At 42.1% G+C, this 16156-nt stretch overlaps 1 protein-coding gene across 1 annotated transcript in view; it reads left to right on the forward strand.

Annotated features, from left to right (window-relative positions):
* Positions 1-16156, forward strand: part of gfra4b (GDNF family receptor alpha 4b) — a 43565-nt gene that overhangs the window by 22879 nt on the left and 4530 nt on the right. The window contains exons 2-6 of the mRNA XM_079556354.1: positions 7926-8201; positions 8363-8443; positions 10902-11247; positions 11881-11990; positions 12979-13113. Of these exons, the coding sequence (XP_079412480.1) occupies positions 7926-8201; positions 8363-8443; positions 10902-11247; positions 11881-11990; positions 12979-13113 (948 nt within the window). The remainder of the gene's footprint in view (positions 1-7925; positions 8202-8362; positions 8444-10901; positions 11248-11880; positions 11991-12978; positions 13114-16156) is intronic.

Raw genomic sequence — 16156 nt, forward strand, 5'->3', positions numbered from 1 at the left:
GTTAATATTTTTTTGATTGAAATAGCTTTTGATTTCAGTAAATATGACCTCCTAATGCTACAAATACAACAAATGAGCATTTTCAGTTAATTACGAGCTTTAAAATGTATTGAAACGACGAGTTGCATAATAACTTGGAACAGTGGATTTTGAGGTTTTTAGTATATTTATTTTTGAAAAAAATACTGTTATCCCTAGGAGATTTTTTCCACCACATTTAAATGATCCTCTACCAGTTAAAGACTTAAAAAATATGCTGACTCTCATTTGAGTTGACAATTTAGAAAATCTTAGAAAAATGTCATTTGCATAATAATTTGGAACGCAGTGTATACAGTGCAGTCAGGGGTCATTCATCAGCATCACATCCATAACAGCTCACTCAGTCTCGTATTTACATTTCTTCAACATCATCATCATCATCATCATCATCATCATCATCATCATCATCATCATCATCATCATCATCATCATCATCATCATCATCACATCTATTGAGTGAAAAAAGACATGCCACGACAGCAGAGGATAGTTTTTTATGCAGCACTAATACTAATGACACGCAAATCTGATGAAGGTTTAGTTCCTCTTTAACTTAACTTTCATAGACTTGTACTGTGATAAAACTACTTTGAGAAGTACAATAAAAAAAAGCTTCACTTCAAAATCTAAACATTTTATAATATCCAAATGCACAAATTTAACTTTCCACCGTGTTTTCTCGATCATACACATTCATCTTCGTATAGCGGTCATTGTATCATTCACAAAGGCCTGCCCTTGATTTGAGAAGGACATTTATCCAAAGGAGACAGGTGTGCCGCTTTCTGTTATTTGTTGCCTATTGAAGACAATGACGAAAAACAAATAAGAATGTTATTTCTTGCCATTAACATCTGCAAATACTACATGAGTTGAGTCATTAGGTACTTGTGTGGTCTATTTAATGCGGTCCTGCTGAATTCAAAAGGGAATGCAAATTAGACTTTGATGTAAAGAAAAATGAAAAAGAACTCCCACAGACCTCACTGCTGAGTCTGAACCAAAGCATTTAGACTTGAGCCTCACTGTGTGGACCAAGGGCCCTTCATCCTGCAGTGATATGATCTGATTTGACTTTAACTAAAAGCCTGTGAATGGCCTCTGTCAGAACAATTGCTGATAGAGGCTGATGAATGGCACAAATTACATACTTGTCCTTTAGACCTGAGACTGCAGTCCTTTCCACCTCCCACTGCGGCCCAGGCTTTTGCTCATTATTCCAAGTTCACCTCTCTCCAAAAAGAAAGGAACAGCGGACCAGCGGTTCAGAATTAAACAAGTACAACATTCAAGGTTCACAAAGTATTCAAATCTATGTTTTTGTTAAAACGTTGAAGACAAAAGTAAGTAAAAATTAAGACTTTTTGTTATATTTCTTCATATTTTGTAACGTCATCTCTGCCAATAAAATGAAATGTGTAGGATGTTAGTGTCAAACTGCAAAGTAAGAAAACTTTCTGAAGTCATTGTATATTGCCGAAAAAACGTCAAAAGTTATGAGCGCGAACACAATGAAATTACACATTGCCCACTCAAACCAGGCACGCATAACAAAGCGCTCACTGTTCATGTGAGCCCTTGTTTACAAATTGAATCATTCACAAAACAACTCATGCATCGTGGCCTACATTTGTACGTTTTGGTATTCACACGATAGGACGTCAACTTGGAAATGCGTTGTCAGGGAGAAAATGAAAAGAGTTAAGTTTTTACCTGTAATATGATATAAAGTGGCACATGTATGTCATAGAGTAACCAAGTCAGGAATGGTTAAACTACAGAGGTTTTGGCAAGTTGCTAGTTCATGAAGTAAAGCTAATCACAATTAAGGCGCTCATAAATTATTGACATTTTGCGGAAAGTTGCAAAATTATTTTACGTTTTTCTACTACTTTTTTACCTACCACAGTCCTATAGGTCTTAACCTCTTAACCCCCACCTGAACCGAGCGCATTTTCACCAGTTCAGCGTTCCCCAAATCTATCTAATCCAGCCTATAGGCCAGAGTAATCCCTCAATTGAAAGCTAAGACCGACAAAACTGATGGCTCTTTTTCCTTGCATTGTTGCCTTGTTGTCGTTCTATTTCACACATTTTTGATCCTTATTGTTGCTCTTTTGTAGCTTTTCTGTTATATTTTCATCCCATTTTCGTCTCTTTTTCGTCCCATTTGTGTCTCTTTCGTCACACTTCTGTCTCTTATGTCATATTTTTGTCTCTGTCACATTTTTGTCTATATTTGTCACATGTTTGCCTATTTTTCGTCAAATTTTTGTCTCTTTTTCATCACATTTTTGTCTCTTTTTCATCACATTTTAATATTTTTTTTGTCACATTTTTGTCTCTTTGTTTGCAAAGGCTTTTAACCAAAACTTAAGAGCAGGACATTGTTGTTATTTGTGTTTTTTTTTATATACATGTATTTTTCTGTACAGCACTTTGGCCAGCAATGTTGTTTTAAATATGCTTTATGAATAAACTTGACCTTGACCGTACGTCAAAATTTTCATCAAATTTTCATCTTTTTATTGTCACATTTTTTGTCTATTTTTCGTCAAATTCGTGTCTCTTTTTCGTCACATTTGATGCTTTTTTCAATAAGCTTATAGATTTGGGTAAAGCCAAACGGGAGATAATGTACTCAGTTCAGGTGGGGATAGCTGTGCATTATTGTGTGTGTGTGTGCGTGTGTGTGTGTGTGTGTTTTTTCTGTGAGGCACTTTGGTCTCTCTTGTAGTTGTAAAGCACTCCACGGAAACTTTAAATCATTCCATAATTCCCTCCATTGATAAAAAGGGCGACTTACAGTGTGCCCATGTATTCTGAGGAGGGTGATGCTGAATCCAGCTGACTTCATTAGGTATCTTTCTGCCTTTTATCTGCACTGAAGTGGGCCATTAGGCGTGTGCACGGGGTAACTGATCGGCTAATCTGCCCCTGACTGAAGTGCAAAGGAAAAGCGAGGAGTAAAGAGGGCCTCAGAACACATTGATTACTGACATGGTTAATTGGCCAAAGCCACTGCTACACTGAGACAGGCTTATTGGAAATGTCAAGTCAAGCAGCTCATTTGCATTCATGATGTATGGTGTCTGTTTCAGCTTCTGCCCGGGCAGCACTAACGGACACACACTCACAGTTGTCGAAGTGAAGGCCTGGGAACTCTGCCTCCAATTTGCAACTGACCATCTGGACTAGTGGACGCTGGCAATAGCAGGAAGCAATGGCAGAATTTGCAGCTCAAGTAACATGCTGCTTTCATTCAGGGAACACTGGATGGGGACTTTCGGGACGTCTGGGTTGCAATGTGTCATAATGCTGCACAATTTGGAGCATATCTATTGACATTTGACAGAAGCCTGAAATGTTGAACTAATACAAGAATCAGAGTGCTTTTAAGAACATATTTGCAGAAGTCGAAACTATGGAGCGTGCAGGTTTTATAAATAAAGTTAAGATGGGATTTTTGATTTGCCACAACGGAACAATTGCAGTCATTGCGATTTTTTTTTCTGCAACCATTTGAATTATGACTGGATTGCATTTAGTACCCAGGGCTCAAGAAAAAGACATTTTGGGTTGGTTGCACCAGGTGAGTTTATTCATTTAGGTGCACTAGAACAGTGAAACAGCTAAATTCATCCTCTATAACGTTACATAATAAGTATTATGCAACGTTAGAAAAATGTCAACACACTTTTAGGGAAAGAGTGCAGTATATCAGAGTGCTCCCTCACAGAGGTGAGGACGTGAGAAGAAAGTTATTCTGGGCCTTTTTCATAGCTGCAATCTGAAAGTGCTAATTTAAGTGAATTAAGTTTTGCGCGTCACACATCATCTGTTTATCCTCTGGTGACACGAGTTTGAGATAAGACCCAAAAAATATTTTAGTCGCACCCAAGGTGTGTGTGTGAACTCATTAGTTGCATTCTGAAGCCCAGCTTCTAACTATAAAAATGCTGATGGCTGAATTGCTGAATGCTGGTTACTTCTATAGTCACTGGTCACAGCATCAGTTCTTCCCATCCGGTGAAAGGACCTTTTTTGGCTTACACTTGTATTGTACTTTTCCAAGTGCAACACTAGTGATTTTTCATTCATTTCACACACGGTGGTGGTAAGTAACTACTGAACAGCTGCCCTGGGGTAGACAGATGGAAGCAAGGCGGCCAATCTGCGTCATCGGGCCCAGTCAAAAAAGAAAAAGACCAGGGTTAGAACTGATTTCACAAACTTAAGGTTAAAATTAAAGTGCTTTATTTGTCATTATACAACAACTGTACAAAGAAATTTGTCCTCTACATTTGACCCATCCTTCGACGCCACTGGGATGACCCGTTAGGAGCAGTGGGCGATGGCAGTGCCGCACCGGGGAGCCATCTCCAAATGTGGAGCCAGGCTGCTGGTCAGACTCACCTGGCTGGAGGATTTACCTATGGCACATGATTTAAGTGGTCGGGGAACCCGGAGTACCCAGAGGAAACTGACGCAGACATGGGGAGAACCTGCAAACTCCACGGGGTTCACGACTGGACTCGCGCTCAAATCATCTAATGTGGGCGGCAGAAAGACGAGACTAACCTCAGTCACAGTAAATCAAACACGCTCAGATCACGGCAAACAGTACAAAATATCACCAAAAGCGAACAAGAACCAAACAGAAGTGTAGCATCACTCACTGTGCCCGGACAATGCTGGGGCTGCAGGACTGATGTCTGTCCACCCTCGTTTCTCATTAAATCCACTGGAAATACGCCCCGCTTCTTTTACATTCCATTTACGAGAACAATAAACAAGTTCAGGAAGACGTGTACCTGCACTGCTGCACTGCGTTGGCCTACAGTGATCACATGACATTTATGACCAATCTGCACACACGCGTGTTTCGCCGCCTCGCAAACAATGGCATATCTGCTGATCTGGGGTCAGTTTATCTCCAAAGAGAAATAAAGCCGAAACGCACCGCTGTATAAGCGCCAGCGCAGGGTCAGCTGTTTGACAGACTCGTGTAGTGCGGCTGTTCTCACGATTCTCACTTGTGTGAACCCCCAGTCGCTCATTAATCACGCTGAATCCAGTTGTGTACTGTGGACCCCCCTTTATATCATTTCATAGGGAATGCTAAATGGGGCTTTTTGGGAATTGTAATGGAATTTTGGGTGAAAGTGATAGCTAAGACTTCTTTGTTGGGGATTTACCGACAGTGTGGAGATGAAAGCAGCATGAAATTACCAATTTAAACAGATGTGTCAATGATGGAATAAATCAGTCTAATAATGATGTTTAAAATAATGGATTTCACATGACTTGTCTGAGGTCATGCTATGGAATACATTTTTATTATAAATAGTGTCATACAACGTTTTAAAAAAAATGTTTTCATCAAGGCCCTTCTTTTATGCTGCAAATGACATTGGTCTATTAGTGTTAAGTATTGTGCATTGTGAAAAGTTTTGGAAATACGATTTTCCATTTGTACGGTAAAGATCATAATTACATTTTTAATCTTCAAAATGACCGTTACCCAAATGATGGTGCATAGTTCTGGGCTCCAGAGTGCGCCTCAATTGGATGAATGCGTGCCTACAAATTTATTGCGTGTGAGTAAATGTTATTTCTTGATCACTGATAACCTCACCCAATCACCAAAACTATTACTGTCACAAAAAATAGTGGAGACTCGTGATCCTCTCACCTCTGGTGGAGCACTCGAATGGACACACGAGGATCAGGCGCGCAAAGCTCACTGACCACTCTCCCTGCTTTATTGTAGACAAAGGTTCTTAAACTGGCGTCTGAACTCTATATTTATGCTTAGAGCCTTAATGCAGCTCTGTTTCAAAATGAAATATAAATGACATGTTTCTCAGCTACAGAGAAACACAGTGACCAATAATATAATTTCAAACCATGTGAATGAAGGCAGGGAGTTCAGCCTTGGGGAGCCCCCGTGTTCAGTGTGATGGTTCTGGAGGACTTGCCCCCGTCAGAAAGTCCAGCAGCCAGTTGCACAGTGATGTGTTGATCCCCAGGTGGAGCAGTTTGTGTATTAGCTGCTGTGGTTATAGTGTCGAATGCTGAGCTTAAGTCTAAAAACAGCATTCTAACATAGGAGTCCTTTGTTTTAAGGTGAGTAAGGGCTGTATGAAGCGCAGGTGGCATCTTCAGTTGAGCGATTGGACCGATTAGCAAACTGGTAACAAGAAGACAGAGATCCACTGAAACTGATCTGAGGCCCGATTTAGCACTTTAGGCACGCCTGCTTTAAGTGTTGGATGTGTTGGATTGTCCCTCTTCCAGGAAGCTACACTAAACTAGAGAGTATTCACCTTATTCCGGAAGTTCGCGTGGGCGCCGCCATGAATTGTGCCCGCCCCTTTTCTCCTATCAGTTAACATGGGACTGGAGAAGTCCAGATAAAATCAGTTACTACAAGAAAACAAAGCAGTTTTTTGGCCGCGCAGAGAAACGGTGCAGTGTCGACATGTTGGTGCAAATGAACATTGGCCATTTTACACAAATCAATCGACTAAACATCAGATTTGAGCGGAGAATATTTTCCCTCGTTCTCCGTTTAAATGAACGGGCTTCGCGCTCGACCGGAAGTGTCTGTACAACGGAAGTGCCGAGACAAAGCAAAAAGTGGCAAAAGTGGGCGGGGCGGAATAAGGTGAATAGACAAACTCCTGAGAGCTTATACAAACATGTCCCATTGGTTCTAATGACATTCTGCACCCCTTTCCCAGAGCTGTGTAAAGTTAAAACAAAAACAGAATATGTGTCGTTAATATCGTGTCAAAAGTGTGGCTATGAAGAAACAGTGAAAAAAATAATAATTGAAGGAAGACTAGATGTGTAATAACTTTTACTTGATCAAATTTGAAGTAGTAATAGTATAATATCATTTTGTTTCCCCCTTAAATAAACCATTTTATTTCCAATGTTGTACAATTAACAGCCAAACATGCAGTAGGGCTCGTGATGCTTTCAAAACGTTATTATTCAAAGTCTGATTAGTATTGAAGTAGTCCAAACCATTAAGACCGCCTTGTGTCTCAAATCAATTCACCTGTCAGTGTTTTGCATGAGGCAATCACTGCTATGGATGTCCATGGATCCAGCCATCGATAGAACGGTGCAGAGGCTAATATGCTGCGATTTAGTGTTGACATGGGCTACAGAGTGCTATCTGACAAAAACCTGTGTTGACACTTGAGTCAACACAGACCTTGAGGTATAAACAGGATTTGCAATGTAAAGTGCTTTTTAGTGTATTCAGTGCAACAAGGACAGTGCAGCCTCTAAAGTACAACAGATGTACTTTTGCAGACTACATTTGAGTCATTGAAAACCGTAAGGAAAAGTCAGACTGTCTCCTTCAGACAATGTATTAAAGTTTTTGAACAGTACAATAATCAATGAAAATGTTGTCTTGGGTCAGCATTTGCCTATCAACCTGGTGGTCTGCTGTTCACCCTGAGCTTGCTTGTATAATGCATGTGTGTGTGTGTGTGTGTGTGTGTGTGTGTGTGTGTGTGTGTTCTTGTAATTACAACATTGTGAGGACCAGTTTGAGTTTGAGGACATTTTTGGAAAATGAGGACATTTTGTGTATGGGTCCTCACTTATTTGGAAGACTGTTTGAGGGTTGAGATGTGGATTTAGGGTTAGAAAAGACTCCGGCATAAGTGGGTAATGGGATCAATGACAGTGGGTTGTGTGGGCCTTTGCCTAAAATCACTGTGTTGATATGGATCAATAGCTGCATCATCAGAACTTTGTGCGAAAACATTGCATTTGAGAAACCCTGGCATAATTAGAAGTAATAATTTTCTGAATGTACAGTAACCCTCACTAATCCCCGTCTGTCTGCTCTCCCACAGCTCTGCTGGAGGTGATCGTGGCTGGTAGGGACTGCTTGGTGGCGGGTGACTCATGCTCCAGTGATGAGACCTGCAGCCCTCGCTTGCGGACCCTGCGGCAGTGTGTGGCGGGAAATGGCAACATGAAACTGGGCCCCGGGGCCAGGAGCCAGTGTGCCAATGCTGTTTCTGCCCTGCTCTCAAGTCCACTGAACGGCTGCCAGTGCAAACGAGGCATGAAGAAGGAGAAGAACTGCCTCAGCATCTACTGGAGCCTGCACCAGTCCGTCATCCATGGTCAGCAGTTACAGTAGAAAACAAGCAAACATCCAGTATTTGCAAAATAAAAACAAAATATACAGTATATTAAATGTAATTAGCCAATAAGAGCCACCTGTACCATCATTGAGTCTTGACTTGACTTTATATAATTAATGCAGCAGATGTTTCCCATACAGGACTAAATCTGGTGGAGAGTTATCCCTACGAGACAGTGCACAGGGATTACGACTACGTTCGCCTGGCCTCCATCACAGCTGGTGAGTGCATTAACCTTCATTAACCTGACCACACTTACTTATTCCACCCAGTGATGGCGCTCTTGTATTCAAAGCTTTTTTCCTGGAAGCAAGCCCAAGGCCAAACAAGGCCTTCCAGATAATGTACAAATGAACGACATCCCACAACGACTCAGCTTTCTTCAAGGATTTTAGTTTTGTATACATAGACAATATTCTGGTTCCGATTCATTTTCTTTCCTTAAATTACAAGAGTTTTGCTCGAGGTTGTTTATCGGAGAAGCAAAAGGAGTGTATCTGAATAATATATATCACCATAGTACACAATTCAAGGCCTGTTTATTTGTCGAGCACAATTCATACACAAGGGAATTTAAGTGCTTCATAGTTACATAAAATTACAAGAAGACAGATAAAATCAATCCATAAAATATATATAATTAATTACATTAAAAGCAAAGAGTACAGAAAAAAATAAAATACTTTCAGTCGTTATTTTCACAGCTAAAATGCACTGCTACAGCCTGGATCTGACATTGTCAGAGTTGAGGCCTGTCTCACATCTTCATGAAGACTGTTCCAGGCTTTAGCAGCGTAAAACTGAAACACAGCCTCCATCCATCCATCCATTTTCTTCCGCTTTATCCGGGGCCGGGTCGCGGGGGCAGCTGTCTCAGCAGAGATGCCCAAACTTCCCGATCCACACACACCTCCTCCAGCTGTTCTGGGGGGACCCCGAGGCGACACCAGGCCAGCTCGGAGACATAGTCCCACCACCGTGTCCTGGGTCTTCCACGAGGCCTTGTCCCACTAGGACATGCCTGGAACACCTCCCGCGGGAGGCGACCAGGAGGCATCCGGAACAGATGCCCGAGCCACCTCAGCTCGCTCCTTTCGACGTGAAGGAGCAGCGACTCTACTCCAAGCTCCTCCCGGGTAACTGAGCTCCTCACCCGATCTCGAAGGGTGCGCCCAGCCACCCTGCGAAGGAAACTCATTTCGGCCGCTTGTATTCGCGATCTTGTCCTTTCGGTCATGACCCAAATCTCATGACCATAGGTGAGGGTGGGAACGTAGATCGATCGGTAAATCGAGAGCTTTGCCCTCCGACTCAGCTCCCTCTTCACCACGACAGACCGATACAGCGACCGCATCACTGCTGACGCCGCACCGATCCGTCTATCGATCTCACGCTCCATCCGTCCCTCACTCGTGAACAAGATCCCGAGATACTTGAACTCCTCCACTTGAGGTAAGGACTCCCCACCGACCTGTAGAGGGGAAGCCACCTTTTTCCGGTGGAGAACCATGGCCTCGGATTTGGAGGTGCTGATCCCCATCCCGGCCGCTACACACTCGGCTGCAAACCGCCCCAGAGCGTGCTCAAGGTCCTGGTTTGTTGAGGCCATCAGAACAACATCATCCGCAAACAGCAGAGATGAGATCCCGAGGCTCCCAAACCGGACACCCTCCGGCCCCTGGCTGCGCCTAGAAATTCTGTCCATAAAAGTTATGAACAGAACCGGTGACAAAGGGCAGCCCTGGCGGAGACCAACACGCACCGGGAACAGGTCTGACTTACTGCCGGCAATGCGAACCAAGCTCCTGCTGCGGTCATACAAGGAACGGACAGCCCTTAGCAGAGGGCCCCGGACCCCATACTCCCAGAGCACCCCCCACAGGGCACCACGAGGGACGCGGTCGAACGCTTTCTCCAGATCCACAAAACACATGTGGACTGGTTGGGCGAACTCCCACGAACCCTCGAGCACCCGATGAAGGGTATAGAGCTGGTCCAGTGTGCCACGACCAGGACGAGAAACACAGCCTCACCGTGTTTATTATTGCCTCTGGGAACCATGAGGAAACCCCTCCCTGAAGTTCTCAGGCCTTGAAGTCTCCTATCCTCATAGCGGAAGATGTATAACTTCTGCTTTTTTACAATCTAAATACTAACATATTATAATTAAAGCAAAGCACAGCACTAGTATGCTCCATTAGTGAAATCTTGCAATAACAACCGGTCAGCTTGAATCAGATTTTTCAGTGGTGCCCTGAAGACACTTGAAATGTCCATCTTACAGTAAGAGTGTATGCCATGGCTCCTGACAGTTAAATAGATTATATAGAGCTGGATAAGAGTGTCATCACTTCATAATGAGGCAATTAACAAACTGTCTAACAATCCTCCTTTGAGCCACACATTCATCCAATGATTTTAATATTGTTAGGTTTCACAATAACTTACATTCAGACACCAATCAAAACAGCCTGTTGGTCTGCAGAGAATAGTCATTACTCACAAACAAATTGGATTTCTGCCCATATTGCAATGTGCTCATGAGACAATGAGCACAGTTTTAAAACTTATTTTAAATAAATCCAGTGGGCAGAAACAAGTATCTGCAAGCACTTCTGAGCTACCTATGTGCCAGCTGACAAATGTTTTTTTATTTCTTTATCTGACCCCCATACACAGACTCGGAGGTTAGCCTGCCAACAGTAAATCGTTGCCTGGATGCGGCCAAGGCGTGCAATGTGGACGACCTGTGCCAGAAGCTGCGCACCGAGTATGTCTCCGTTTGCATCAAGCCGACGGCCAAATCGGGCTTGTGCAACCGGCCCAAATGCAACAAGGCTTTGCGTAAATTCTTCGACCGTGTGCCGGCAGACTACACACATGAGCTGCTCTTCTGCCCCTGCACTGACACGGCATGTGCTGAGCGCCGCAGACAGACCATCGTGCCCAGTTGCTCTTACGAAAGTCCAGACAAGCCCAACTGCCTCACTCAGATGCGGATCTGTAAAGCGGACTATGTGTGCAGGTTAGTAGTGTTTTAATTGCCTATCATTTATTCGGTCTGTCCCCTTGTCGGCAGTCGATATTAAAGTGATCTCTCACATACAGTCCCCGCTTGCTTGGTGTTAATTATCCAACCCTGTTTTGGATTAGCTGAACCTATCCCTGTGTTATCTCACGCTTAGACTGATCGTGCATGTTCCAACCAGAGCAGCTCAGGATTATGGCTTCTTGAAAACCAACCAAACAGCCACTCAATCAACAAAATGGCCCTCTGTTTTACCCCTAAGCTCTCTACCACTGTGGGTTAGAACGCCCCGGAGAGTCCGCTGCAATAACACATTAAATATTTAGCACAGATAAAGAGCCAGATGGATCAGAGTTATCGCTCATTGCTATCTCTGGTCATGGCCATTATTTTTCACAGGCCCATTACACTCAGAGGGCTTTACTAATGATCCCAGGTCTGGAGGGATGAAATATATTACTCTTTCTATCACTTTTGCATTACACTCCAATGCCTTCACTCTTTATCCTATTTCCCAGAGCTTAAACCAGACTCTTAATTAACAGTGTATAGAGAAGAAACTTTTTATTTTATTTTTTAAACATAATACAGGAAGGATATGTTCTCACTAACAAAGAGGTTTGTTTGTAGATCTCGCCTTGCACAGTTTCAGTACGACTGTGCTCCGTCAGAAACATCTGCCACAGGCTGCATGCAAGACAACTATGGAGCCTGCCTACTCGCCTACACGGGGCTCATTGGTAAGTATTAGTTTTAAAGGAAAACTACAAGCACACTGAGAACACCCAAAAGTTGGAGTTTTCCTCAGTAATCAGTTCATTTCGTTTATTTTACTGGATAAAACCATATGGAAATATTCTGCAAGGTGCTTACAGTGCACATTCCAACAGACATAAAAACACCACTTAAAACGACTAAAGTTAAAAATTGTTCTGATGAAAAATTAACACAATTTGAAAGGAAGATCTGGTGCAGTCTGTGGATTTTAAAGTGCAAGAAACTTTGCGTCAGAAAGGGCATAATAAATTACAGAAAAGTGACGCTTGCAGAGGCATGTTTAATTTGTTTTCTAACGCTCCATGAAAAAGTGCCGGGCATGGCTTTGCACACCGTGGACAGAGGAGCAAACCCAACCTAATGCATTTCAAGAAGCTCAAATGGTGCCCCTCAGCACAAACACACACTTGGCATTTTTATTCGTTCTTATATTTATTAAAGCACTTGACTCCCTCCAACACAAGATGTAAGAAAAGAAGCAGCCGCAAAATCAAATCTCTCTGCTGGACACTGGTAACCCAATTGTCTATTGCGAAACCAATGCAACAATTTGAATGTTTTCATATTCAAATCATGTTTATTTCTTGGGCTTTTACGTACGTGATGAAGGACATTTGTGGTGATCTGCATTTCAGTCTTCTCCTCTTCAAGATTTAAAAATGTGTGCTTTCTTACATCGCGAAGTGGTGCTCCTCTGTGTTGAATTGTTGAGATAATTCCAGTATTCACATTGGCTCCACTTCAAATAATTATACACTCATTTTAAGCAGTCGAGGCGTTTTGTATGCCCAGCACCATGACGCAAGGTCTAAAGGTATCTAAAAATAGCTTGAATAATGCATAATATAGGACCTTCACATTTTCAGAGTTTGAGAAAATAAACCCTGTGTCTAACCAGTCAAAAGGATAAATATTTAACATATTCTTCTTGGCCTTGTGCGCTATCTGCAGGAAGTACAATAACCCCAAACTATGTGGACAACTCCACATCCAGTGTGGCGCCATGGTGCACCTGCGCCAACAGCGGCAGCCAAAAAGACGAGTGCGATGACTTCCTGGGATACTTCGCTGACAACATCTGCCTCCGTAAGTTTGGCTGCATCCACATTGCTGATCTTATGCCAAAAACATTCACAGACAACTTCTCTTGATTCCTGTGTGCGTTTGTCTTAAAATGCTTGTCCTTCATTTTTTAAGAAAGGTTTGCTTACATTGACAGCTTAATGAGCGGCACCATCACAGTTTCAAAGACCTTTGGCATACTGAATAAAACATGCATGTACAATGAAGAGCTACTACTGATTCTAATCACATGTTTGGTATTGTCAGAGGGAGTCATTATTGCAATATCAAATGTATGTACACAATTGGAGACAACAGAGTGAAGGAGGGATAAAGTTGATCCTGCTCACAGCCATGATGGATAAAGCTGTCCTTTAGTCATTTGGATCTGGCATGGATTGACACTGCAATCCTTCTTTCTGATGGCAGAAAAGAAGAAACCGTAAGATTACCGTGGTCTCTTTCTCCATGAGATAACACTGACCAATCTGCCGCAGGAAAGCTGAAAGGTCCAGATCGTCCCAAAACACAACAATAACAAGGAGCGTACAATGCTCTCTTGAAGAGGGAACAGGCGGCTTGTGTGGATTAGCCACAAGTCCGGCTCAATATCTCCGCTGTTTACCGTCCTTCATTGTCTGTCCGCTCACAAAACTGGATCCAATCACATCCCCATAACTTCTGAGCCAGCACTTTGTTTACATAAAAAGTGTAGGCGTTTTACCGACACAGATCTAACAATGGTCCGCAAAGACTGGAGAAACACCACAAAACATATCACAAACATTCAGACGCACAAAAACGCAATTCATAGAAAAAACAGACACAAAAACACCTTAACTGACCAGTTTGATGCAGATACCAAACGCCAAATCTGTTGTCCTGCATCCTATCCTTGCCCCCATCTACTTCAGCACAACTCCCCTGGACATTTCACTCAGCAGAAAGGGTTGATATGAGGTAAACTCCATTGCTATGTATATAACAGAGCAATTAAATGGGGACATAATCTTCTAACTTTGTCACACCAGCTTCTTTCATTGTGTAGCAACAGATAGTTAGGATATAAAGGCTGTTCGGATGTGATGGAGGCAGGAGTGTGCCCATTACTCCTTTGATGCTCGTCTCTTGAGGAACAAATATATTAAAAAAGCGACCAACGTCATAAGCGCAAGTCTTATGAGGCTATACATTTTGTAATATATCAGGAGAATGAAGTGTGATTTTCTCATATACAGCACCCCATGGAAAAGCATATAGCCATGTGTATAGTTTGACACCCATGACTCATTCAGTACTTTTCTCAGAAGTAACAAAATATGAAGAAAACAACCAATATCATGAGCACAGTTCACATGCGGCCATACTTCACTAACACACACCTAGAATCAAACTGATGTGGTACTATTGTCCTGACACTGTCACTGGACCATTTCACACAAACCAGCAAGTAATTCATAGTAAGCATATTTTAAAAATCTACCTTGGACGGTGTGAATTCTCAGTCATCCAGAAGGTTAATGCAATCTTAAACTCTTTTGCACACTTTGGACTGACACCTACATTTATTCTCCAAACACAAGGACATCTTTTAACAACTTATGCTCCTGGCTACTACACCCCAAGGTTGAGACCCCAAAAGATAGAAAAGCAACAGTGGTTAAATGAAATGAGGGTTAGAACATAATGCAGGGGCCTGGACTCAGCAGTTTATCTACACATGGACCAGCACATGGTCACTCTTTTGAGAACAAGGACACGTTCTTGTTGGGAAAAGAGCCGTGGTAATAATGCATTGATGTTATATATCACTTTTCGGGACACTCAAAGACGCTTTACATGGCATTATTCATTCACTCCATACTTGGTGGTCCATACATGCTCGCCCCCACACAGACATGGAGGACACAGTTTCCTACTGCACACCTGGGACATGGCTGTACAGAGAAGTTCCGGGACATGGTTTAGATCCAGGCCATGTCTGATCCCCGTCCATAATGTCATTGGACACTGCTGGAATTTCCACATCCACACCCTTGTCTATATGTGGTGGGTGTGACACCAAAAACTGCCATGAAACAAATAACAGATGATTCAGAATTCATCCAAGTTCTATTATCAGAGCCCAGTTTGGGACAGGACGATTCCCACTGCCCAAATTCTGATTTAATTTCATTTAACAAAAATTCTCAATCGTCCAGGTAAATTTAAACAAAACAGCCGGACGAGCCTTTTGGCATTTGACAAAAATTAATTGCTGTTTCAACTTCTCAAGATGGAAAATCAATATAGGAGCAGATAAAAGAATTTTATAATTGGCAGCTGCAAGTTGGAAAATTAAAAAGCAATCAACTTTTCCTCTAACTTCATTTCATTTATTTAAATTGTATGTATTTATTTCGGTCAAAATGAATGAAAAAGGGCAGACTCTGTAAATATATATATTTTTGTACAGATGTATTTATTTTTTGGATTAAAAAAAAAGTCAAAATTTGCGCCGTTTTATAAATTGGAGAAAAGTTTACCTTTTAATAACCAAAATAGTCAAAGTGTAAAATGGGCAGAAATGTAACAATAAGGCCATGTTACACCTTGTATGACAGCTATAGACTTTCCCATTCAACAAGTTTTTTAACAGATAAGGATTAACCTATTACATACATATAGTGGTAGGGGAAACCGGAGTGATGAAACCTACGCAGAAGCAGGGAGAACATGCAAACTCCACACAGAAAGGTGTGTAGGGACACATTGGCAGAACTACGTAAGATTCCTCACCGTACGGTAACAATAGTACATATGATGTATATCATTATATGTACTATTGTTGTTACTGCTATTAAAGGGGCTAGATGCAAGTTTGCCATTTTATACTCACTACTGCCACCTCAGGTCATACATGTAACTGCACCTTCTATATTAAAGGAATAGGCCACCGTTTTTACATACTGAGATATGTTCTTACCTAACCTTAGACGAGTTAATATATACCCGTCTGGTCTTTGTCCGTGCGCTCTGTCACGCAAACGGAGCACATACGCAGCCTCTCCCACATGTCATATAGCTC

The sequence above is a fragment of the Gobius niger genome (genome assembly GCF_951799975.1).
Source record: "Gobius niger genome assembly, chromosome: 5".
In the NCBI taxonomy this organism is placed as follows: Eukaryota; Metazoa; Chordata; class Actinopteri; order Gobiiformes; family Gobiidae; genus Gobius; species Gobius niger.